Below are 24787 nucleotides of genomic sequence, written 5' to 3' on the forward strand. Positions count from 1 at the left end.
GCTCATACCTATCCTCTTATATTATTCTGGTTTTAGTACGTAACACTGTAGTAATAAGGGTTAAATCGGTTAAAGTAGGATAGTCATTCAGCATATTACCCACCCCTTAAAAAGTCCTTAAATAGCTATTTTGTACCACTAACATTTATGATACCTTGAACATACTTATTTGTTAACTGTAAAAGACTACTACAAATGCATTTATACAACAAATACAACATAGTATTTATATCCATCCTTGCAACTACCAATTTTAATGGGCTATCCTAGCATTTTTATACTATACCTATACTTCAACAAAACTCAGTTGTAGCAGAACTTTTCAACTTGAAATCAATTACCTTCGTGTGGGCAAAACTATGCCTTGATTTAATCAACCTGCAAATCTAGCAATGACTAAATATCTAATGCTAAACATGTAACTCTTATCCTTGTAAATTTCAAAGAAAAAAAAAAAGGTGAGGCATAATTAACTATATATAAATCTTTTAAAAGATTACCATAGCTTAAGTTTCATATATCATAATCATTTAAAATGTTAAAAAAAAATTTTTTTTACTTTTATTTATTTATTCATGATAGACACGCAGAGAAAGCCAGAGACATAGGCAGAGGGAGAAGCAGGCTCCTGCAGGGAGCCCGATGCAGGACTCAAACCCAGGATCCTGGGATCACGACCTGAGCCAAACGCAGACAACCACTGAGCCATTCAGGTGCCCCTGTTTAAACATTTTTGAGATGTGAGACCGGAATTGCTCAAATAGCACACAGAAAACTTAAGTTTATCAGACAAAGCGATTTAGGTAGATTTCTAAATCATGAGATAATTAGTTCATAACAGAAAAGACAAAAATATACTAAAGATGTTAATTAAACTGCCTAATTCTGATTGCCTATAAATGTGAAAAGCACAAACAGAAAAGTAACATTATGTGATAAGGTTAAAATACACATTGAAGCCCATTTAGTTATCAAACATGCAGTTCCTACACCTTAACTAACACCTAGGTGTCTAAGAGAAATGTCTGTGTGAAAAAATCTGAGCTACTTCTCTCAATGTTGCTAAATCTGTCCCATGTATTCCTGGCAAGTTATATAAGCAGAAATATCCCATATGTTATCCCTAGACCAAATGTGGGATTTTCTTTCTTTTCTAAATGCGGTCAAATGGTTATGTTGAGGAAATTCTTGTTTCAGAGATTTTCTGAGTTGCTTTCTCAGATCAAGAAGCCTTTAGAATTAACGAAGAACTAAGAGTACCAACTTTTCAACCCAGGCTCCCTCACGCACACACATTTATGACTCATGCTTGTACCTTTCTTATTGTGAAAAGAATAAAGAAAAATAACAATAAAGAAAAATAACATTATCTCAGTACTGAAATTCAAATTAGCAAGTGTATCAAATAACTGGTGACTTAAAACAACCAATCATTTCCCCAGTTAAATTTTCCATGATTCTTTAAAAAATAGTTTAGTGGGACACCTGGGTGGCTCAGTGGTTGAGCATCTGCCTTCGGCTCAGGGCGTGATCCCGGAGCTCCGGGGTCAAGTCCCGCATTGGGCTCCCTGCATAGAGCCTGCTTCTTCCTCCTGTGTCTCTGCCTCTCTCTCTCTCTCTGTCTCTCATGAATAAATACATAAAATCTTAAAAGGCAAGCCTCCAGATACAGTTTTGAACACATTCTTTCAAAGTGGGTCACTGTTTCAGATACTGATAGACCTAAAAGTACATTGTTCCTCAGAAGATACTAGAGCCCTAGCACTTAGGAGGCAAGTATTAAATCTAGAAGTCTCCTAAACTCATGATTTACGGCCAAGCTCCATGAAAGTAACTGCTCTTTCTAATTCTACAGTTAACAGGTTAAATGCTAGACACTCTTTGCATTATTACAATCAAAACAGGGTAGTAATTGATTAAACTACTGCTTTGGATTTCTATTTATATTAGCTATTTTTAAAGTATTTTTTAGTAGCAACAACCTATACTGATGACTTACCAACAAAACCCAATTTCTGAAGCTTGTACCTAATGAATTTTTAGCTTACGTGGGTTATTACTGGAAGAACTTGTATGTTCCTAATATAAGAAGACACACATATTTGCTGACTTTTCAGACTTCCCTACTAGGTATCCTAGCAAAAGAACTTAATATAAAACAAAACTTACCTTTTCAATATTTCCATATAAGCAGAAAAGGTTGAACACTCTTGAACAATTCATTTTTAGCTGATGCAATCCACTAACCATTACAACTGAACCAGAGGGATTTCCTCCATGCATGTAAGAGGAAGAAGCCTGTGGTAATGGATATGCAACAAGTTCAGGTGTGTCTCGAGAGCCCATTCTGTAACGACTCGGTAAAGGCAATAATGGACCATGGGATCCTATAAAAATGATAAACAAAACACAACTTTAGCAGACACACTTCACACTAAAAGTAAACTCTTAATATTAGCTAGTTTGATGTATGTCCAAGGAAAACTCAAATGTGTTTTCAAATATAACCTGTGGAGATTAATAAAATCTGTACTTCTTTGTACCAGATCCAAGATGCATTGACCTGCATATATGTCAGGCTTTTAAGTTTATATTTTAAAAAATATTGTTAACAAAAAAGGGTATATAAGATCAGGCCAAAGATAGCAGGGATGGAGGGGTATCAATGTAAAACTTTGGGCCACTGTGTATAAATTATAATGATCTCAAATTTGTTTAAAAACCATTCTGTCAATATCTTTTGGAGATAATATGATAATATATACAGTGAAATCTCAGAAACTATCTATATACAGACATAACAAAAAGAACATCTCTTTAATCCACTGAAAGGCTATCCCCTTGAATAGATTTTACTGTAATGTGCTTTCTGGTTAGTATTTTATTCCCCTAATTCTAATCTAGGAAACAAAACCTCTAATTTTGTTAATATCACACCTACTGAAAGGTGTCATTTATTCAGCATCTGCATTATCTGAAACATCAAGAACCCAGAAGAAAATAATGCCTGAGTATCTGAAACTGTTGTCACAACACACACACAAATCTACAACTCTTACTGAGAATCCTTATGAAGAATCAACTTGCTAATTTTAGAGTAGTTCTAAACAACTTTGATATATCTGGTTTTCCCATCCGTAAAACAAGAAAATAAAGCTAAAGTGAATGGAACAGACAGGAATGGGGGAGTCTGGAGAACTGATACTAAAAGCAGGCACAGGGCACATTCACAATAGCAAGATGAGAGTCATAAGAACTGAGAAGCAACTAAGAAGACTGATAAAGTGGTGGTTGCGGAGGGGAGAAGGGAGGGGGTGAAAGAGGTGAAGGGGATTAAGAAGTACCAACTCCCAGTTACAAAACAAAATAATAATAATAATAAGTCTCTGGATGAAAAGTACAGCACAGGGAATATGGCCCATAACACTGTAATAACATGATATGGTACTACACTTATCATGGTGAGCACTGCACAATGTATAGACTTGTCCAATTGCTATGTTGTCTAGCTGAAACATAACATTGTATGTCAGCTATACCTCAAAAAAAAAAAAAAAGGCAGCAGTAACTAAAATGGAGATATAACTCAGAATTATAAACCTATACATGTTAGGTGTTCCTGAGTTAGTGATTACAGAAGCATACTCTTGTACATGCAAAGCTCCTCCTGATGTGCAAGATACCAATCCAAAAGCCCAAGTCTTTTCCTCATTTCTCAAGAAATAAAAAGTATGTAATGCTACTGGCTCTCATTTTTATGTAAGACTAAGGGACACTTGTCATCTATCAGGTAAGTTACTAAAACCACATTTTGGTATTCATATTAGAGTTTCTGCAGACTCCAATTTAGTATTTAGTATTCTAAATATAGCTGCCATTCATAACAACACAGCAATACTACCAATGAGCATACACACAGTGTCAATTCCTACAATTTCAGGGAGGGAGAAACACTTCATCAATGCATCATCATCAGTGTTGCCTTAAATTGGAATGGTTTTCAACTGCCCTTCTCACTGATAATTAGTAGTTTATCAAAACAAACAATATAGCTCATGGTGAGTTACTTGTTAGTGACTATACATATTTTGGCCTCTAATTTAAACTTGATACATAAGCTAAGGTCAAATATCACTCATTCTTATCCCTACTGCAAAAGTACATATCCATACCACATCATCCCTTCACTACCACCATTTGCTTGTACAGTAATGACACTTCACTATTATCGCTACATTTTGTCATAGAAAGTAGAAAGATGTGTGGCAGACGAGCAGTGGAAACTTCCACTCTATTTAAAGTCCAAAAATGTTGAGATCCACTGCCATAGGTAACAACTGAATTCAGTGCAAGAGAATATAACTGATATTTGTAATCATGACCTCAGCTTTCAGGATTAAATTATGTTGTCTACACTATTTAAATTGTTGCCTATATTTTAAGAAGAAAAAGTAGAAATCTTTTAAAAGCTTTCTATACATAAAACAAAAAGTTCACACAAAATGTTTTGATGCTTGGACAGCCTGGGTGGCTCAGCAGTTTAGCGCCGCCTTCAGCCCAGGGCCTGATCCTGGAGACCCGGGATCAAGTCCCGCATCGAGCTCCCTGCATGGAGCCTGCTTCTCCCTCTGCCTATGGTCTCTGCTTCTCTCTCTCCCTGTGTCTCTAATAAGTAAAATCTTTAAAAAAAAAAAAAAAGTTTTGATGCTCAAAAGATAATACTTCGGGTATTAAAAAAATTAACTTTATGTGGAAAAATGCTACATAAATGGCATTATTATAATTTTGAAGGCATTTTTCACCCTTATACTTTGAAACCTTTGGTTCATGGGCCATATCCAAAGATGCTAGCAATTAATATATAATTTTTTTCTGAGGCTTACAGAAAATAAATCTGTGTAAAAGTGGCAAAAATAGTATTTTTCAAGTATGAGGGCGTCTACTAGTTCACCTCCTAGGACAGGGCTTCTCAAAGTAAAAGATTTAAAGAATTCTGAAAGCACACATCTTTAATACTATAATAAACTGATGTATAAATTTAATATAATTAAACACTTAAACCTTTCTATTCCCTCATTCTCATATACCATCAGAAAGGAAAAGCCACCCATGGTATCATACGACACCAGAGTGAAAAAATACCTGTTTTGCTGAACTGCAGATGTGAAGGGATACAGCTATGATTTGCAGTTTTTAAAAAGTCTCAACATATCACTAGCACCTACTCCCATCTTTGCTTTTCCCCAATTTCCTCACCTTACTTCTCCACCTCTTTTTAATCATATCTCTCTCTCTCTCTCTCCCTCTCTCCTCCAATACTCTATTCTGCTTACTTCCCGAGGAAAGCAGAACAAGTTATCATCAGAGTTAACTGTTTCAATGGACATAGCTCAGAATGTATACCCCTATATAACCCCACCACAACCATTCCTCCTCAGTAGGACCCTATTTATCTGCCAATGCAAAGAATTTTGCACCTCTCTTTAAGTTTACATTTTATACACACACACACACACACACACACACACACACACACGCAAAATCAATTAAGGTATGAAACTGACAAAGAATTTCACTTTGGCTTTTTAAAAATATCAAGTTCTTCTAGGACATATAACATTTTTATTTATACAATTTTTCAGTGAGATATAGTTTATAAAAAAGAAAGGCAAACCTGAAAACCCATACTGAGAAAACAGTCTGTGTCAACACTACCACAGCAGGGTTCTTTGTCCTTCATTTATTTTTTTCACAGATTTTTCTAGATTCCTTTGGCAAAATATTTAAACTATTTTTAGCCCTTTCCTGACTGCCATAACACATATACTCCACAACTACACTACAAACTTATGATTAGGGAAGCCCTGGTGGTGCAGCGGTTTGGCGCCGCCTGCAGCCTGGGGTGTGATCCTGGAGACCCGGGATCAAGTCCCACGTTGGGCTCCCTGCGTGGAGCCTGGTTCTCCCTCTGCCTGTGTCTCTGCCTCCCTCTCTCTCTCTCTCTGAATAAATAAAAATCTTTAAAAAAAAAATAACTTATGATTAGAAATTCTCTGTTATCCTCCATTATGTAAAGCACAGTGGGCTCCTAATAAGGGCTCCTAATGACCAACTTAATATTTATGCTGTTAAAGAAACAGCTAAGAAAAATGATCAAGGAACGCACTAAAACAGCTGTAATAAGATTCTCATTCCATATCACATTTACTGTTTTGACAACAAAGAGACTGTTTCAATCACTTCTGCCATATAGACTACCATATAACTTGAACATACACACACATACATACACACACACAAGTTAATAAATTCCAGAGTTCAAAAAAAGACACTAAGGAATGCAATTTGAAAACATTTCAGAGCCAACACCGGGTGCTTTTCAAAAATAAATCCTGAGAGTACAGTATAGCAATTTCTATTTTCTGTCACTTCTAAGAGCATTGTACTTCAGCTTTAAACCACAGAATAGGTGGGGTCAATAACTACTTCTAAAAACTAAAAAGCATTTAAAAAACACAAACCTTATAACCAGTTAAAAGTCTTATCAATAACAATTCTCAACATCTACCCCTACAAGGATAATAGTCTGATACCTAACTTTTTCCTTGGGAAGACTATTATTTTAGGTTTCATGATCTCATCTTATCAACATAGCAAACATTAAAACTGAAGTTTTAAAAGAGGAATTAAATACAAACAAATTTAGCCAAAGCCAAAATACCAACTCCAGAACTAAAGAATTAGGCTCTAACCAGAAACATGTTTCTTTTTGACAAATGCCCCTCTTTCTGCCTTTATTACTCAAAGTTCCTCATTGTTCGCTAGAATGGAAGAAAATATACTTACTAAGCAGTAATATTTCTTTTTGGTCCTCTAACAGACCAGAGCCTATTACTAATCCAAACCAAACCAAACCAAACTGGTAATAAAGCTTTCAATCCCCAACCAACAGCTCTCATTCATCTCAAGGATTATATATCAATATCCTAAGAAAACAAAGGATTTTGGACAACTCCTTGGGAGTACATTATAAGGGACTGATCCCCTATAAACCAAGTCAGGTGAGCAGGAAAAATAAAGATAAGAAATGTGCCATTCTTCATCAGAAATGCAAAAATTCTAATAGTTCATCTATACTACCTTCCTTCTGCCTTGACAAACTTACCATAGCCATCATGTCTAAACGAAGAAGGGTGTTCTCCCAAAATGGCTTGTCTCTGGCGACCCTTTCCTCTATCTGACACAAAAGTAGAAACATGGTTTTAACAATTTTGACCCAAGTACTTAACAGAGTACTCACATGGGAAACACCCATTCAAAACATCCATTACAATTCATAAAAGAAATATGATTCCTGGTTAACTTTAAACATCCATTCATATCCAATTTAAATACAAACACCAAGAGTTTAAGGAAGTAATTCTATCTAACAAATTCCACTTAACTTGAAAATATCTTTTTGGCAAATGCCAAATACAATCACACTTTCAAATTTAAGGAAAGAATGGATACTTTTCAGAAAGTGAACATACACAATGCTAGAGTTTGACACTGTACAGAAGTTTTTACCAATACATGTCTTTAAAACAAGCTTTAAGTGCAGTACTTTTGAAAGACAGTACCTGAATCATACTATTAGCTTCAACAGCAACACATTTTCAAAGTGGGCTTCTTTCAAGAAGTTCAGCATAAGCCAACAACAACCTGTATTACATGGTTTCACAATCAGTAAACACAGAGTATTTTGTATGTATATACACATATTTACAAACACCTACTGACTTGAGAGCTGGAAATTTGCACATCACTGGCCCATATTATATCATGGATTGGTCATTGTGTATAGACCTTAACACCAGGCAGGACTATGAGCACTCCCCAAAGTTTAAATATGCCAAGATAAAGCTAACCAAGGGGGCTACATTATTGGATGAGAGTACTACAATACTCCTAAAAAACAATTTTAATTCTAGCTAAGTTTTTAGGAAAGGCATGCCAATTTTCCTAAATTTAATTTGAGACATCAAAAAAAAAAAAATACTTGTAAGTTTCTAAAACAACACTTCCTATGTTGGTTGGTAAATTTTAGAAATTATTGTACAATATTTTTAGAAAGTTTGCTGATCATATTATAGTACCAAATAAAAATTTTTTTAAATGTATCTTTGAGTCTGGTCATTCTAAATCTTTGAAAATTCATAAAGAGGCTTTCTATAAATCCTTAGTCACCTAAACAAATGAGGTTTATGGGAGATGAGAAATAATTTTCACTTCAGCCTAGAGAAGTTGTCATTTTAAGTACCTATTTCAAGTTATCATAGCATTAAAAGGGACCTAAGAGGTCATTTAATTCAACTTTTATTCAGTATATAAATTCTCTTTATACCATCCCTATCAATCAAAAAAACCATCTAGCCCTCTGCTTCCCCAAAACCCATAAAAAGGTACTCATTACTTTCCCTTACATTTTCAGTTGGTCCAAAATTAGAAGATATTTAATTTTTATATTGTATAGAAATTGGTCCTCTACCCAAATTCTATCCCACTTGGGGCCTCACAGACTTAGTCTTTCTCCAAAAACCCTTTCATATGCTTCAAGTTATTAAGATCCTCCCTCCATTTCCCCAAAGTCATTTCTTCTCCCGTCATTCATAGTTCCTTCTTTCCATTACATGGATTCCACCATCACCATTTAAGTCCCACTCCTCTTGAATTAACCCAGTCAGCTAATCCTTTCTGCTAGTATTCCTCTATTTAAGTTTGCCACCAAACACTACATGAAATTCCTTATCTGATCTAAGGAATCTTAAACCAAAACCACTATGTCTTCACGGCTCAGTTTTATTGAAACAAGTTAACAGTGTGCTATAAAGGAAAGAGTACTAGATTAGGAATCAGAAGATTCCAATTTAACCACTAATTCACTGTATAATCACAGAAACTCGGGACGCCTTGGTAGCTCAGTGGTTTAGCGCCTGCTTTCGGCCCAGGGCATGATCCTGGAGTCCCGGGATCGAGTCCCACATTGGGCTTCCTGCATGGAGCCTTTTTCTCCCTCTGCCTGTGTCTCTGCCTCTCTCTTCTCTGTGTCTCTCATGAATAAATAAATTAAATCTTTAAAAAAAAAAAATCACAGAAACTCACAATCTTCATTCATAAAATGAAGGAGTTAAGAGTAGATGGTCTCCCAAGGTATCTTTCAACCAAACATTCTCATTATTAGTAATTCTCTTCATTTGAAGTATTCACTACCTAATATAAGGTCACATAAAACAGAAGTGTGCAGAAGAGTCAAATACTGATTATATCAGTCTATAAATAGTGGCTTATAACTTTCCATGAATACATCTAAAATCTGATGGAAGCTGTATTACCTTCTCCCCAAAAAAGTGCACACATACACAAGTTTTGCTTAACATTTCTGGAACAATTTTCTGGAGTCCAGGCTAAGAACTTTTTGCACTAAAATGTAATTTGGGCTGAAAAGGACTTTTAAAAATGAGGTAATATTTATTACAGAGTTCTTTTTGGTAGAAAAAGTTACAATTCAGTTATCAACTTGATTGGATGATGAAGTCACTACAAAAACAAGAATATAAACTGCTACAGTCTTGCCAGACAAGTATCTGTCAGGAATTACAAAGCAAGAATTCTTTTCCTTTGAAAACCAACTAAAATTCTACTTTACTTCTTTATATTTCACTCTTTAAATATCTACGTCACATATTTCTAACATTTTCTGATTATAACTCTTATAGGAAAAACTAACCAAGGCTGGCTCTGCATGAACTTTAGACCTCCTAACAGAACAGATGTAAACACTAGTAAGTAAGAAGCATATCCACAAATGTTTTAAGAGACATTAAGAGAAATGTGACCAAAACTCACTATCTCAAATGAGTTTAAAAAAAAAAAAAGTATTCAATAACAGACTGTAAATTGACAGAAGTGAGAGATTTCTCATCAACCACTTGTTCTGTTGTTTGAGGACTAAGGCTTTTTTTTCCAATACTGTATTCAACAGTACCAAGCTTATGCCAAGCAGATTTGTGAGTAGGGAAAAATGTGGGGTCCGGCCAAAGCTGCATCACAATACAAACCTGTTTGCAACCCCGTGCATAAGGCAAGATGATTTTCTAACAATTGAGAATTAAAGGGGCCAATCATCCAAAGTTCTAAATATTGGGGCATGCACAAGATCATTGCATTGTCTTTTATTTTTTTCTTTTTGCAAGAGTACATGCACTATTGCGTCCCTACTGCCCAAGATATTTTGGATGCCACAAAAATTTTTCCTACTTTATGGACTTTTACAGATATGATCATATTGGTAAGTTTTTCCAACATGTGGTTCAAAAACTGATATTGTAGTTGAGGTGTAGCCAATACTGCAGCCCCCTTGTTTTTACAAGATCCACATTTTAATTTGTATATTCCAAAATTGCCACACAATTAGTTGAACAATTTTATCAGTCAAATCTATGCTCATGAAATCTAGCATTTATAAGTTATAGGTGAAAATGCATCTCAAATGAAATGCTTAAGATTTATCAGATTTAAATATAGTGTACCTTGAACAGACATGTTACTTTCACCTATATTTTAAATGTCAAAATTTCTAGTTACACAAGTTAACATGAGTAATAGATAACCTTAAATTGTTACAAAAAGTGACAACTTATAAACAGCCACTTTACAAAAAAAAAAAAAAATCAAACCACACAGAAACCGTCTTTTACATATAATGCATCTTTTCATCATGTTAATCTGTTCGATGTCCACAATTAAGGAAAAAAAAAAAAACCCAAAAGAGTAAACTTAAGTGCAGCAAGTGTGCACCTTTCTAATCCTTTTATCTTTAATATCTGTGTGGATTGGTTGAGCATTAGCAGTTCTCAAGACCTATAGATAAATTGGTCCTGGTTATTGCCAATTAACAATTTGAATCTAAGCTGCAAACAGTTACATTAATGGGCATTAAGATTTACAACATTGTAAATAAAGTCTAGTACTTCGTGAAAAGTCTTAAATTCTACAACTGAAGCCTTAAGGGAAATCAGACCAATATACATATACAACTTGAATAAATGGGCACAGTCTATCATGGTGTTCATCCCATGCAAGTCTGAAGTACTGTTAAGTGTCCTCCTTTAAAAACTTGGGGTGATGGTGCATGCAGTATGCAGTCAAGGTGAATTGCAAGTCTGAGTTTTTCAGAGGGCTTTTTGCTGATGCCGATGTTGTGCATGATGAAGTGTAGAGTCAGCCTGCTGGAGTCCTCTATCCTTCTTAATGCCTCGTCCAGCTTGGGGGAAAAGTCCTTTCCATAGAGAAGCAGTGTGCAAGTTTGCAGTTTGTAAGGAATATTCTGAATCAGTTTCCTCTCCTCCAAAGAGAGAGAGCTGCTTGGAGAAATGCAAGTCCTTGAACTGCGGGCGTGCCTGTATGTGTGGGCTCCTTGTTGAACTAAATATAAATAACTCAGTACATACCAGTAGGGGGCACTAATTTCAAGGTTATTTTCCAGCATTACAAGGCCTTTAGCAACACAAGCATTCACCAAACAAGGTTTTCATTTGAATGAACTAGCTCACCTCAGGAAAAAGGAAGCTAACTGCACGTAAAAATTTGTCAGCAGATGTAAGACATTCTAAAATGTATAAAATACTTACCTCGTCTTCCCAAATATGGTTTAGTGTAGTCCCAACTGTCATTGTCATTCCTAATAACATTTAGACGAGTTGGCTGTTAAGATTAAAAAAAAAGTAAGCTCAAATTGTATATCCAAAGCATAAATATTTCTTTGGCAAAGTGTTGAAAAAAATATTTACCCTTGCATATTCAATTTTTAGTGTGCAACATCCAGCATATATATCTGCTCCATTGAGTGCTGCTTTAGCTTTCTGGGCACAAAGGACTGATTCAAACATAAGATCTATTAAGGAAATTTGGTTTAAATTAAATATTTAATCATTATTCACTGCCTAAAGAAAAGAACTGAAAATAATCAGGCATAACTCTCACTTCTAGAAATGCTTTACCAATAAAATTTCTAGATGAATTTTAGGAGAATTTCTTTTTAAGATCAAGGGTGCCAAAGAAAACATAATAAACCAAAAACTCGACATTAATCCTCCTATGCCATTAGAAGTACTTTATAAATTGAAAGGAAGAGGGGAAATGGAGCATGGTCCCATGCCCTGGCAAACGACAGTCCGCTCTCTTGAAACAGGAAATATTTTACTCTTAAAGGAGGAAAAACATTACAAAAAAACAAAACTATATAAAACAAATAATTGATTTTATATATTTCTGAGAAGGCAGGGTTTTTTTTTAAAAAAATTTTTTTTTAGAAGGCAGGGTTTTATAATCACTTAACTACCTTCATTTTATTGGTTTTAAAAAACTATTTGGTCTATAGTTAAAAAAAAAATCACCAAAGTGGTTAAAAAAAAAAAAAAAAGAGCAAAACACCTTGCTGGAAGTCAACACCATTAAAAGTTTGCTGTAGAAGAAAGTGGCTCTCCCTGCCAGTAGACCATTGAGATTGGTGACACAGTAGCAACCTAGGTGTGAGGATTGCAGTGGCAGTGGCCATGGAGGCCATACTGAACAAGTTGGTATCTGTGGATGACCTGCTGAAGTTTGTTAAAGAAATTTCAAATCTGGGAAGGTAGCAGGTTTCGTGTCCAAGAGCACACGGTTTGAATATGGCTGGTGCCTGATGTGAAGCAAGTACAGCGATGACATCCGCAAAGGCACTGCACTGCTAGAGTAGCTGCTCCCCAAAGGGAGTAAAGAAGAGCAGTGGGCTTATGTCTTCTACCTGGCTATGGGGAACTACTGGCTCAAAGAATATGAGAAGGCACTAAAGCATGTGCGGGGGCTGCTGCAGACAGAGCCTCAGAACAACCAGGCCCAGGAACTGGAATGGCTCACTGACAAGGCCAGGAAGAAAGATGGACTAGTGGACATGGCCATTGTTGGAGATGTGGCCCTAGGCGTGTTGGACCTGGCAGGACTCATCCAACTTGCTGTATCCAAGTCCAAATCCTGAATGAGATCATACCTCCAACCCCTGCCCAGAGATATGTGGGAGTCTATGGGGGATACTTGAAGAGGGGGGACCCATCCAACTTTGTTGTACCTTTCCTCTATATCCCATCACTGCCTGCCAGCCTACAGCCTCCTTTCCCTAGAGACGTGTCTAATAGCCCCAAACCATGTGCTCTAGAATGAGTGTTAATAAAACTGGGCCTTGGCTTGGGGGGGGGGGGGGGGTTTGCTGTAAAGCCCTCATGTTTTTCTATGCATACACATGTACACATAGGTGGGGGAGAGGGGTGGGTAGTTATTTTCTTTTTACATGGCATTATACAATACATACTATTTTGCAACTTGCACCTTTTACTCAACAATTAACAAATTTAACAATGAAAAATTCTTACATAAACTATGACCATTTAAAAAATTCAACAAAAAAAGGTAAGAAGAGTTTTATATTATCAACTCTATAAAGTTTTGGTACTTTCAAACTACTTATTTTAAGGAGAGATTCACATTTTAGAAAGGTACAAATGTACATATTATCAAACATTTTTTCCCCATTAAAAAGACAAAGCACACTCTGGAGATGCAGCACTAGAATGTTTTTAGGTAGCAAGGTATTCTTATCTGTAAGTACTGCAGTTTCATTGTTTAAATCTAAAGTAGTTTGGGGGAGAGGAGTGGAGAATACCACTTGTCTAGAAATTATAAAGGGAAAACAAGACCACATTACACAGCATTCTTATACATCAATAAAAAAAATTTATAAGTAAAGGATATTCAACCATTGCTTGTATCCCATTTCTCTTGAATATAACAATACGCTGTACTTTTCCAACAGGGTTGCATACAGTATATAAAACATCCTATGAAGGAAAGAAAACAAGATTTCTTCACATTTTATATTTGGAAAAACAAGAAAGTTATACTATACCTTTTTCAACTTAAAAAAAACCTGTCAAGATGTCATTTCTATTCATTACTATTAAACTTTTAAAAACTGTTACACTTCTAAATTATTTCCTCACCCATACAGTATATCTAACATTAAAAAAATTACAATGAAATATTTCAAAAGGACTGTTGCCTATTTTATCTCCTAAATAAATACTTGATTCCTATTTCACAGGTACCTAAAATAACGTCCGACAATACACAATAAAACCAACCTATAATCAATTAATATATGTTTCATTTTCCAAATGTGATTCTGAAATGTTTTATGATCCCTTAAATTATAGTAATAAATACTTATTAAGAAGTGTTACTACTTCTTAAAAAAAAAAAGAAGTAGTAACAGATCAACTTGGTATTCATTTTTTAAGGGATGACTATATAGAGACAAGACTCTGGGAAGATCATTTATACAATGTTAGATATCAACAAACAAGATCCCTGAATTAAATAATAAAGAACTAAAATACACACTTAACAACAACTCTTCAGCTGTCAAGAAATTTCTTGAGCAGCTACAATTACATGGTGGCACCATTAGGTACTAGGAATACAACCATAAACCAATGAGAGTACTTGTACTAGATCAGATTTGTTCTTTATCCTCAAACACAAAATACTAGAACTATATTGATACTGCTTATTAATAAGTCCAGAAATATTACAGAGGTAAATAATATCTAGTAAAATTTAAATAGTATCTTATGCTTTATGTCCCAATATCACATACCCTTACTAGAAATCATACCAATTGAAGCTTCCCTTACTGTGATACTCTATTCATCACAAAAATAAAGTTCCCTTGTCACTGATTTATTATGAAACAGCATGTGATTATGGAGTAAAAAACTTAACTGATTCAGGACATGAATCCTTTATAAAAATTCTGCTAATATCACTTTTTTTAAAGGGTATAACAGAATTTTACGTAAATCAGACGGTTTTTTTTTTTTTTTTTTATGATAGTCACACACACACACAGAGAGAGAGAGAGAGAGAGAGAGGCAGAGACACAGGCAGAGGGAGAAGCAGGCTCCACACACCGGGAGCCCGATGTGGGATTCGATCCCGGGTCTCCAGGATCCCGCCCTGGGCCAAAGGCAGGCGCTAAACTGCTGCGCCACCCAGGGATCCCTCAGACAGGTTTTTAACACGTGATCTCAAACCACTTAAAATGATATATACATCTTTGGGCTTCTGTCCTTTCTTAGTAGTTGCCCTTAACAATTGTGCTTGCACATGAGTGAGAGAAGTTTCTTGATCATTTCTAACAAGTCTAATTCCCTATCCAAAACAGAGTTAACACTGATGCTGAATGTACAAAATTTATAATGTGCTTATTTAATTGTGACAACTGCATGTCTGACCTTTTCAGCTTCAGTGCTCAAAATCTGTTTGTTACATGTTAGTCAAAATTAAGATTCATCTTAATAATCCTTTTAAAAACACTATTTTTAAATATCTAGAAGGCAGTGAAGAAAACTGTAAGTCACTCCAGAAGCAATTTTCAAAATCATTTTTAATTTAGCTTATTATCCTAAAATACATACCACTGTAATTGGATAAAGAGGATTCTGAATTGATAGCAGAAGAACTTTGTTGCCTCCTGATGGATCATCAGTATTTCCTGGCCGAGTGATCCTTTTGCTTGTAGAATAGTTGAAAAAAGCCTGTTGACCAGCAATGTACACAGGTTCATCCGCAGCAAATGTCACACATTCTTTGGCACTATCTATGTTTTCAAACTCCACTAGAGCCTGCCGTTTAAATGGCATCATCATAACGTAGCTGAAAGGCAGATTGGGAAAGAATATCCAAATATAATAAATTCAGTTACTGTTATTCTCAATCAAGAAAAAGTAGACTTTAATAAAAATGTGTGAAATAATATAGATTAGTATTCTTTACTATATATATCCAGTTTTCATCAATTATTAAATCATCCAAATAAATTGTGGTACACCAGGCAGATGATTCATATCTGAAAGCTTATCCTATGACTGAAAGGTTGTCCATCTTTTGCCCTTCTCAAGCACAAGTCTGTTATCAGTCATTAATGACACTGCCCCATTTTATTCTTCAGGCTGCCAAAGCAGTATTGGAAAATAGAGAGATATAGAAACCAATAGGAATAAAACTGTAGAGTAGCAGATGGGACCCCTAACAACAGAAACTACCCCTATTGAATTTTCTAAATAAATAAGTACTCACACTAATAATTAAGAAATGACTATATACTTTCATTTATCTTACTAAAAACAAGGGAACCAAAAGATACATGGAAGCAACTCCAAACCAACCAAATTTCATACAAATAAATGATCTCCAAAATATTTTTAAATATTAAAGAATCTAGGATGCCTGGGTGGCTCAGTGGTTGAGCATCTGCCTTAAGCTCAGGGAGCGATCCTGGAGTCCTGGGATTGAGTCCCACATCGGGCTCCCTGCATGGAGCCTGCGTCTCCCTCTGCCTGTGTCTCTGCCTCTCTCTCTCTCTGTCTCTCATGAATGAATGAAATCTTAAAAAAAAAAAAAAAAAATTAATCCATGAAAAAATACTCACTAGATTATGGTAACTGCGGTTGCCTATGAGCAAGAGGGTGATATTATTTACATTTCACTGTATACTCTTGGGAAGGAACATATTTTAGTACACCAAATGAAAAATAAAGCAATGAAGGGAAGAAGGGAACAAAGAAATCAAAGCACGTGGATTACACCAGAGGGATTACATGCCCTCTATTCACAAGAACGAACACCTTAAAAATATTTAAAATACAATTATGGTTTTATAATAACAGAAGGCTGCAGGAAAAAAAAACATCAGGTCAGGTACTCAGTGACAGCACTGCTTCTCAATCAAGCATCCAGACCTACTGCTATCCTTTAGAAACTGGCAAATGGTTTATTTTGTGGCCTGGCAAATTATGTAATTTCTTATGATTTTCAGCTTCCTCATTTATAAAACTTGGAAGGATTGTTGTCAAGATTATGTTACTGCATACAAACTGCTTGCCTTGCTTCATTCATCTTCAAATCCTTGGGAATTCAGAAACAGAGCAGACACATTAACAGGCATTCAATCAATATTTGCTGGTCTATGAAGCTTGCTAGCTCTCCCCACCCACACTGTTTCAAATTAAACAATACAGAAATAATAGACTTTTTTTAAGATTATTTATTTATTCATAGAGACAGAGAGAGAGAGAGAGAGAGGCAGAGACACAGGCAGAGGGAGAAGCAGGCTCCATGCAGAGAGCCTGACGTGGGACTCGATCCAGGGTCTCCAGGATCACGCCCTAGGCTGAAGGCGGCGCTAAACCACTGCGCCACCGGGGCTGCCCAAAATAATAGACTTTGAATTAAAGATTTACCAATCATGGGGATCCCTGGGTGGCGCAGCGTTTTGGCGCCTGCCTTTGGCCCAGGGCGCGATCCTGGAGACCCGGGATCGAATCCCACGTCAGGCTCCCGGTGCATGGAGCCTGCTTCTCCCTCTGCCTGTGTCTCTGCCTCTCTCTCTCTCTCTGTGACTATCATAAATAAAAAATTAAAAAAAAAATTTAAAAAAAAAAAGATTTACCAATCATGAATGCAAAATATAAATCCCAGGAGGGAAACATTCCTTTTAGAAACTTCTGGCTGAAGTTCTCAAGTCTTACATACAAAAAACAGAAAACCCTGGAATCAGGACTACGCTAAAGAAATTAAAGAATAAAAAAAAAAAAAATCAAAAAAAATAAAAAGAAATTAAAGAATAAACATTCTCCTCTCACAAAAAAACAAAAAAAGTTGGTTGAATAAATAGTATTACCAAGTAAATATGTTAATAATGCCCTTCTATGGACGCCTGGGTGGCTCAGTAGTTGAGCGTCTGCCTTTGGCTCAGGTCATGATCCTGGGTTCCTGGGACTAAGTCCCATATTGGGCTCCCTGTGGAGAGCCTGCTTCTCCCTCTGCCTATGTCCTGATTCTCTCTCTGTGTCTCTCATGAATAAATAAAATCTTAAAAAAAAATAATAATGCCTTTTTATTCTTTAGCACAGGAAATTATAAAAGTTCAAAAATAAATTCTTTATTGGCCTATTTTAGACATGGTCATAGTAAAACTGCCCTCTGTAACTAAACTAAGTGAGCTAGAGATTTAAAAGTTAAGAAGTGGCAGGATGCCTGGGTGGCTCAGTGGTTGAGCATCTGCCTTTGGCTCAGGGCCCGATCCCAGGATCCGGAATGAGTCCTGAGTCCCAAGTCCCACCACTGGGCTATCTGCGGGGAGCCTACTTCTCCCTCTGCCTGTGTCTCTGCCTCTCTAGGTCTCTCATGAATAAATAAATCTTAAAAAAAAGTTAAGAAGTGGCATCATGTGGAGATAAAGAAGAAGAAATTAGAATATTGCAGATATTTTTAGAATGCACCTAAAGTATTGGGCATGTAATTTGTAAGAAACCTTTAAAAGCATTAATATGAGGAAGATTGGAAGAACAAAGAAAATAAAAAAGTAAAAGTCCTAAGGACATGGTAGGGTCAGTGCTTTCAACTTATAACTCAAAACACATTTACTAATTTTTAAATAAAAACAGAAGGAAGCAAAAGATTTATAATACAAATTAGGTCCCAAAAGTTTTGTTTTAAAATTTTAAACCAACATAGCTAATTATACATAGCATCCTCTCCTTTAATGGAAGGGGGAAAGGGAGAAAGAGAGACTCAGTATAGATTTTTTTTTTTTAAGATTTTATTTATTTATCCATGAGAGACCCACAGAGAGAGAGAGAGAGGCAGAGACACAGGCAGAGAGAGAAGCAGGCTTCACACAGGGAGCCCGACGCGGGACTCAATCTTGGGTCTCCAGGATCATACCCCAGGCTGCAGGCGGTGCCAAACCGCTGAGCCACCCAGGCTGCCCCTCAGTATAGATTTTTAAATATTATTTTGATCCTAACACATGAATACACTAAAGAATAAAGACAAAAATAGAATTTTATTATACTGACACAACCATTCTCAACATCTTATAGTTTCTCCTAAACTTCTTTCCTACACATCTAGTTTTTAGGCGTAAACTTACTATGTGTTGAACTTAGTGACACATCCTTTTAATATGTGCAGCTTCTATATAATCTTATAATCCTACACACACCACTAAAGAAATAGAGAAAGATCCTATAAATGCAACATTTGAAGCAAAATACCTACTCCTCACTGGAGGCTATTCAAGGTTCTTTCAGCTTTAACAGCTGCCATCTCTTATTCAAGATCATTGCATATAAATAAAACTCCTATCACACATATTTATCCCAATTAAGCTTTTAATTATACACTAATTTTTCCAATTATTTTGCAACTTTTTACCCACAAAACTACCAATCCTGAAGGCAGAATGCAAATTAACTGAATTACATTCACATATAAAACACTTTATCATGGACTAAGTATCAAAAAGTATACAGGCTAAAAATAGAGAGGCCACTCAAAAGGGATTCAAATAACTCACCAACTTCAACAAATAATCTTATTTCTTTAAGGCCCAACATTCAGGTCATGGTCATAATTAACATCAAAATATCAATACAGTTATTATTTCTCTAAAGTTTCCACCAGTATTTGCTCATCAGCTTGTTTTCTGACATTGCTTCAGTATTTCTTCACTTTAAGGAAATAACTTTAAAAGCCCAATATAAAAGAATAGAAGAAAAAATAAGCCCAGAAATAACCATCTCTTTCTAACTCCACGGGACAATGTAATCCATAGGGTTAGTCTAGAGCAAACATGCAAGTCTATGTAAGGTCTAAGGGGGTTGCTTCAATATATAAAGCTACAGACAAACTTATTTCCAATATCCACTTAAAATGACTTAAGAAGTGATAGTTATCTTAATGACACTTTAAGAAATGGGCTTTCTTCTGCCCCTGTGGATTGCCAATTTGTACCTCCAAGAATAAACAATACATAACTGTAGTTTCTGAGGTACATAAGTTGAGGATAACAGGTTTGCCAAGTCATCCACCTCTTTATAACATGGTCATCAAAAAAATTAATAAAAAAGATGCCATGATAGAAGGTGTCACCTAACACTACTCTTACTCCTTTGAAGCAATGATTCCTTTCCGTTGGACATGTCTGATCAATCTCTCACCATTTATTTATACATCCATTCAGTACTCAGAACTCCACATCAAGTTTTATAAGATGGAAGCAATCAAGCAACCAATTTATCTCTGTAAATATACTGAAACTTCTCTGCTGTTTCTGTATTTTGAGTTAGTCTGTGTTTCTAAGGCCTATAACCAAAACCCCAAACATATTCACCAAGGAAAAAATAATAAAATCAACTCTAGACTATCCATACTAAGAAGAGAACAACAGCCCGGCATACTCCAAAAATAATTTAGAAAGAATTTTTGAGTGTCTATTTTTGGCAACAGATTTCACTTTTCTGATTATGTTTTCACTTAAGTCAATATTCTTAAGCACACACCAGCTGTGGAAAGAGAAAAGAGGACCCTGAGTGAATACAAAACACAAAAATAAAACAAACTAGGATAAAGCACTGACAGCTCATGATCTGCTTAAGAACCCATAGCAACATACCTAAGCAAATAATGCCTACCCTTAATCTACCCACTTTTACTTGCCAATTAATTCTTAAAAATTCCAAAATAAATAACAACAAAAAATCAGTTTTTAAGTACCACTACTTAAAACTCTAAAGATGAAGAGTGTAATCAACTCGTTTAAACATTAAAGCAGTGTTTAACAAGGAATCACGGACTCATTTGAAAATCAGATGAAAGATGCCATAATCTATTATTTTACATACAACACCTGGCTGCGGAGTGAGAGGCAAGCATGGATCCACAAAAATACATCCATGCATCATCCCAGAAGGTTAAAAATAAGAGGCTCAAAGGGTTCTAAAGAAATACACTCACAGGCAAACTTAATATAAATTATGGTTAAACATCAAGGATTGTAGCAAGCAAGCAGGGCTTGTTTTACCATACTGTTTTCAATTTGCACAAAGTCCCTATGAACCTTACCATATTGTCCCAAATTTCTCCAGAGCCTCCACAAGGTCTGCTTCCACCACAGATTCACAGAGTCCTCGAACATGGACAACAGGTGAAACAGAAACTTTATGATGACTTCCACCTGCCTCCTAGCAAGAGAAAATAATTTCTAGTTAAAAACTTCATTTTTAAAAGATCTTATTTATTTGAGAGAAAGAGAGCACTACATGCACGCACACAAGAGCAGGGGACAAAGGAGAAGGAGTAGCAGGCTCCTTGTTGAGCAGGATCCCCCAGGACCACCAGGAGCCAAAGGCAGGCGCTTAACCAACTGAGCCACCCATGCACCCCTAGTTAAAAACTTTAAAAGTCTAAATTGCATTTTGGTAAATTCAATTCTGCATTAAAAAGCAAACATTAAAAAAAAAATCCAAACCAAACTGCATTCACAAGTTAGCAAAAGGACCTAAGAATAAAATCATCAATTAAATGTTTGGCACGAAAATTTTGATTTCTTAAAAGGTAGGATTCTCTAATAAGTACAACATAATAACTTATTTCAACTTCAATCTCCAAAAAAATTTTAGCAGATACGGAGTATGCTATGACTGGAATTATATGTTATACTCATAATTTTATAGTTTCACATCCATAAAATCAAAATCTCAAGTAGTCCAAATGAACAAAATATTTTAATTTTAAATGTTTCTTTAATATAAAGATTATAGGGATCCCTAGGTGGCGCAGCGGTTTGGCGCCTGCCTTTGGCCCAGGGCGCGATCCTGGAGACCCAGGATCGAATCCCACATCGGGCTCCCGGTGCATGGAGCCTGCTTCTCCCTCTGCCTATGTCTCTGCCTCTGCCTCTCTCTCTCTCTCTGATTATCATAAATGAATAAAAAAAATTAAAAAAATATAAAGATTATAAACTTTATTTATATCCTCTTTTGTTCTTAATTGGTTACCTAGTCCCACTATAATTTGAAGTTACTTACTTAAGCAGTACAATTACATTTATACAAGGTACCTCTCTATTGACAAACAAGTATCACTAAAAATGCAAGCCTCCCAGGGCTTCTAGAGTACTGTATGTCTTGGAGTACACCCAGCAGACAGTTTTAAATATAAGTAAATGGACTATATATAAGAATTACTTGGGCAGCCCCGGTGTCTCAGCGGTTTAGCGCCGCCTGCAGCCCAGGGTGTGATCCTGGAGACCCTGGATGGAGTCCCACGTCAGGCTCCCTGCATGAAGCCTGCTTCTCCCTCTGCCTGTGTCTCTGCCTCTCTCTCTCTCCTCTCTGTGCATTCTCATGAATAAATACATAAAGTATTTTTTTAAAAAAAGAATTACACTTTGTAAATGAAAATAGCTTTCTCACCTGCTTAGTCAAGTTCTATTACAACAAAAATCTGTATTAACAACTAGCCACTGGGCATCTCTCTTACATCACTTCAGAAATGACTTCCATATATGATCCATACACACAGAAAAAAAAATCTATTAAATAAAAAGCTTTTTTTCTCTTACAGACTAACCTAAAAGCACAAATGTTTTACCTTTAAAACTTAATCATGTTAAGAAAACTAAATCTCTTTATGGCTAGTTTAAAAGATTCACCAATTTCTCTTTACTATAAAGACTGTTAGAAAAATATAACAGTCTAGTGCTCTGCCAATAAAAAAGTTACATCATGGTTTAAAGAGCTGATTTAAATATATAAATTAACCATGGGACTACTCTCTTACACTATTTTTTTAAAAGATTTTTTAAATTTATTTATGATAGTCACAGAGAGACAGAGAGAGAGAGAGGCAGAGACATAGGCAGAGGGAGAAGCAGGCTCCATGCACCGGGAGCCCGATGTGGGATTCGATCCTGGGTCTCCAGGATCGCGCCCTGGGCCAAAGGCAGGCGCCAAACCGCTGCGCGACCCAGGGATCCCACTCTCTTACACTATTGTCAAATTCAACAAATAAATTCAGTCCTCTCCAAATACTAATAACTTAGAATTTCATTTGAATTGCTTATGCGGAGTCTTTTCTATGGTCAAGTAGATACTCATTATACACCACTAAGTTTGAAAGGAATCATTCTGATTGTACACTATGCAACCAAACACTCTATTAACAACCTTAAATGAGACTCTGCCTAAGTAAAGTTCAATAACCAAATGTACCTTAACATCAATAAGCTACTAAATATAACTGGACAACAATTCAGAAAAAAAGCTCTAAATCATACATATATTTAAAGTTTAAGTTAACAAGTTTTACTCTAAAAATAATGCAACAGTAAACTTCAAGAAATAAGACAGTCATCTCGGTCCTTAAAAATCAGTTGGCGAAGGTAAATGCGCAAAGGAAAACTACACTGGCCAAGGCTCTTCAAAAAGTTAGCACGAAAAAATAGTGGAAGATCTTAGATTAAGACTAAAGAGAGACAACAATCAAAGGTAATACCTTAGTCTTCATTTTATAACAGATAAAAACTGCTATGAAAGATATTTTAAGGACAATTGGAGAAATTTAAATACAGATAGGATATTATATTATGTAATAGAACTATTTATTGTCTTAGGTACCATTATGATAATGGTAATGTTGATGTGAAAAGAATATCCTTATTCTTAGGAAAGCTGGGATATATTTAGGGATGGATTGTCATGATGTGTGCAACTTACTTTCACAGTTTGGGGGAAAAATGTATATGAATATGGATATACATGTACAGAGATAAAATCTCAAATGGCAAAATGTTAAGAACTAGGTAAAGGGCATATGTAATTGGATTATTTCACATAATAAAAAACTGGAAAATTATTTTATTATATAATATTTAAGGTCTACAATAAGGTATGAAGAACAATGTAGTCATTAATTCACCACCCAGTTTAACAAATAAAACACTACCAATCGTCTGAATATGTCTCCTACCTCCCTTGCCATCATGGATAACCACTACCTTGAATATAATGGTAAAAAATATGACTATTTTCAAATTGATCTTCTCACAAAGAAGTGGATTATAGGACCAATTTTTAAAAATCTCTCAAAAATAACTGCTGTTAATATATATTATTAATTTGTTTTCTAAATGGAACAGTTCAAGACTTAAGTCATTCTTCTGAAGCTGGAAGCAATTAAATAGGGACGCCTGGGTGACTCAGTGGTTGAGCATCTACCTTCAGCCCAGGGTATGATCCTGGAGTCTCAAGATGGAGTCCCCAATCAGGCTCCCTGCATGGCGCCTGCTTCTCTCTCTGCCTATGTCTCTGCCTCTCTCTCTCTCTCTCTCTCATGAATAAATAAAATCTTTAAAAAAAGATTTGGCAAAGGCTATTAAAAAAAATTTTTTTAAATACTATTTTTAATGCTATTAAACATACTTAGGGGGAAGATACAATTATCTCAACTTCAAGGCAGAAAATATATCGTATCCCTCTTGCATTTCTCTTATCCCCACTAATGAATCTTCCATTCATGAGTTTATCTACCTTGATAGTTCTCCAATCTTTAGATCTCTTTTCTTGAACTTCAAATTTTTTCATCCTTTGTTTAAATAAAAAAAAAAAGGGAAAAAAAAAAAAAACCCTGGGATTGTTTCCAAATATAAAACCAATATATTAGTGACATCTTTTTTTTTTTTTTAGTGACGTCTTTTCAAACAATATTTTCACACGCCCCCCTTTTTTTTGTTTTTTGTTTTGGGTTTTTTTTTAAAAAAAAAGAGAGAGAGCGCGCGCACAGGTGTGTGAGCATATGTGCAGCAAGC

At 35.6% G+C, this 24787-nt stretch overlaps 1 protein-coding gene and 1 pseudogene across 1 annotated transcript in view; one reads left to right on the forward strand and one right to left on the reverse strand.

Moving 5' to 3' along the window:
* The window catches only part of HNRNPLL (heterogeneous nuclear ribonucleoprotein L like), a 39171-nt gene that overhangs the window by 6662 nt on the left and 7722 nt on the right, over window positions 1–24787 (reverse strand). Inside the window, exons 2-8 of the mRNA XM_055327190.1 lie at window positions 21043–21161; window positions 15552–15789; window positions 13828–13913; window positions 11832–11928; window positions 11673–11745; window positions 7166–7237; window positions 2170–2387 (exon numbers count right to left, since the gene is read on the reverse strand). Of these exons, the coding sequence (XP_055183165.1) occupies window positions 2170–2387; window positions 7166–7237; window positions 11673–11745; window positions 11832–11928; window positions 13828–13913; window positions 15552–15789; window positions 21043–21161 (903 nt within the window). The remainder of the gene's footprint in view (window positions 1–2169; window positions 2388–7165; window positions 7238–11672; window positions 11746–11831; window positions 11929–13827; window positions 13914–15551; window positions 15790–21042; window positions 21162–24787) is intronic.
* On the forward strand, window positions 12597–13057 carry LOC129510897 (mitochondrial fission 1 protein-like; annotated as a pseudogene).

The sequence above is a fragment of the Nyctereutes procyonoides genome, unplaced genomic scaffold, assembly GCF_905146905.1.
Source record: "Nyctereutes procyonoides isolate TBG_1078 unplaced genomic scaffold, NYPRO_anot_genome, whole genome shotgun sequence".
Lineage (NCBI taxonomy): Eukaryota > Metazoa > Chordata > Mammalia > Carnivora > Canidae > Nyctereutes > Nyctereutes procyonoides.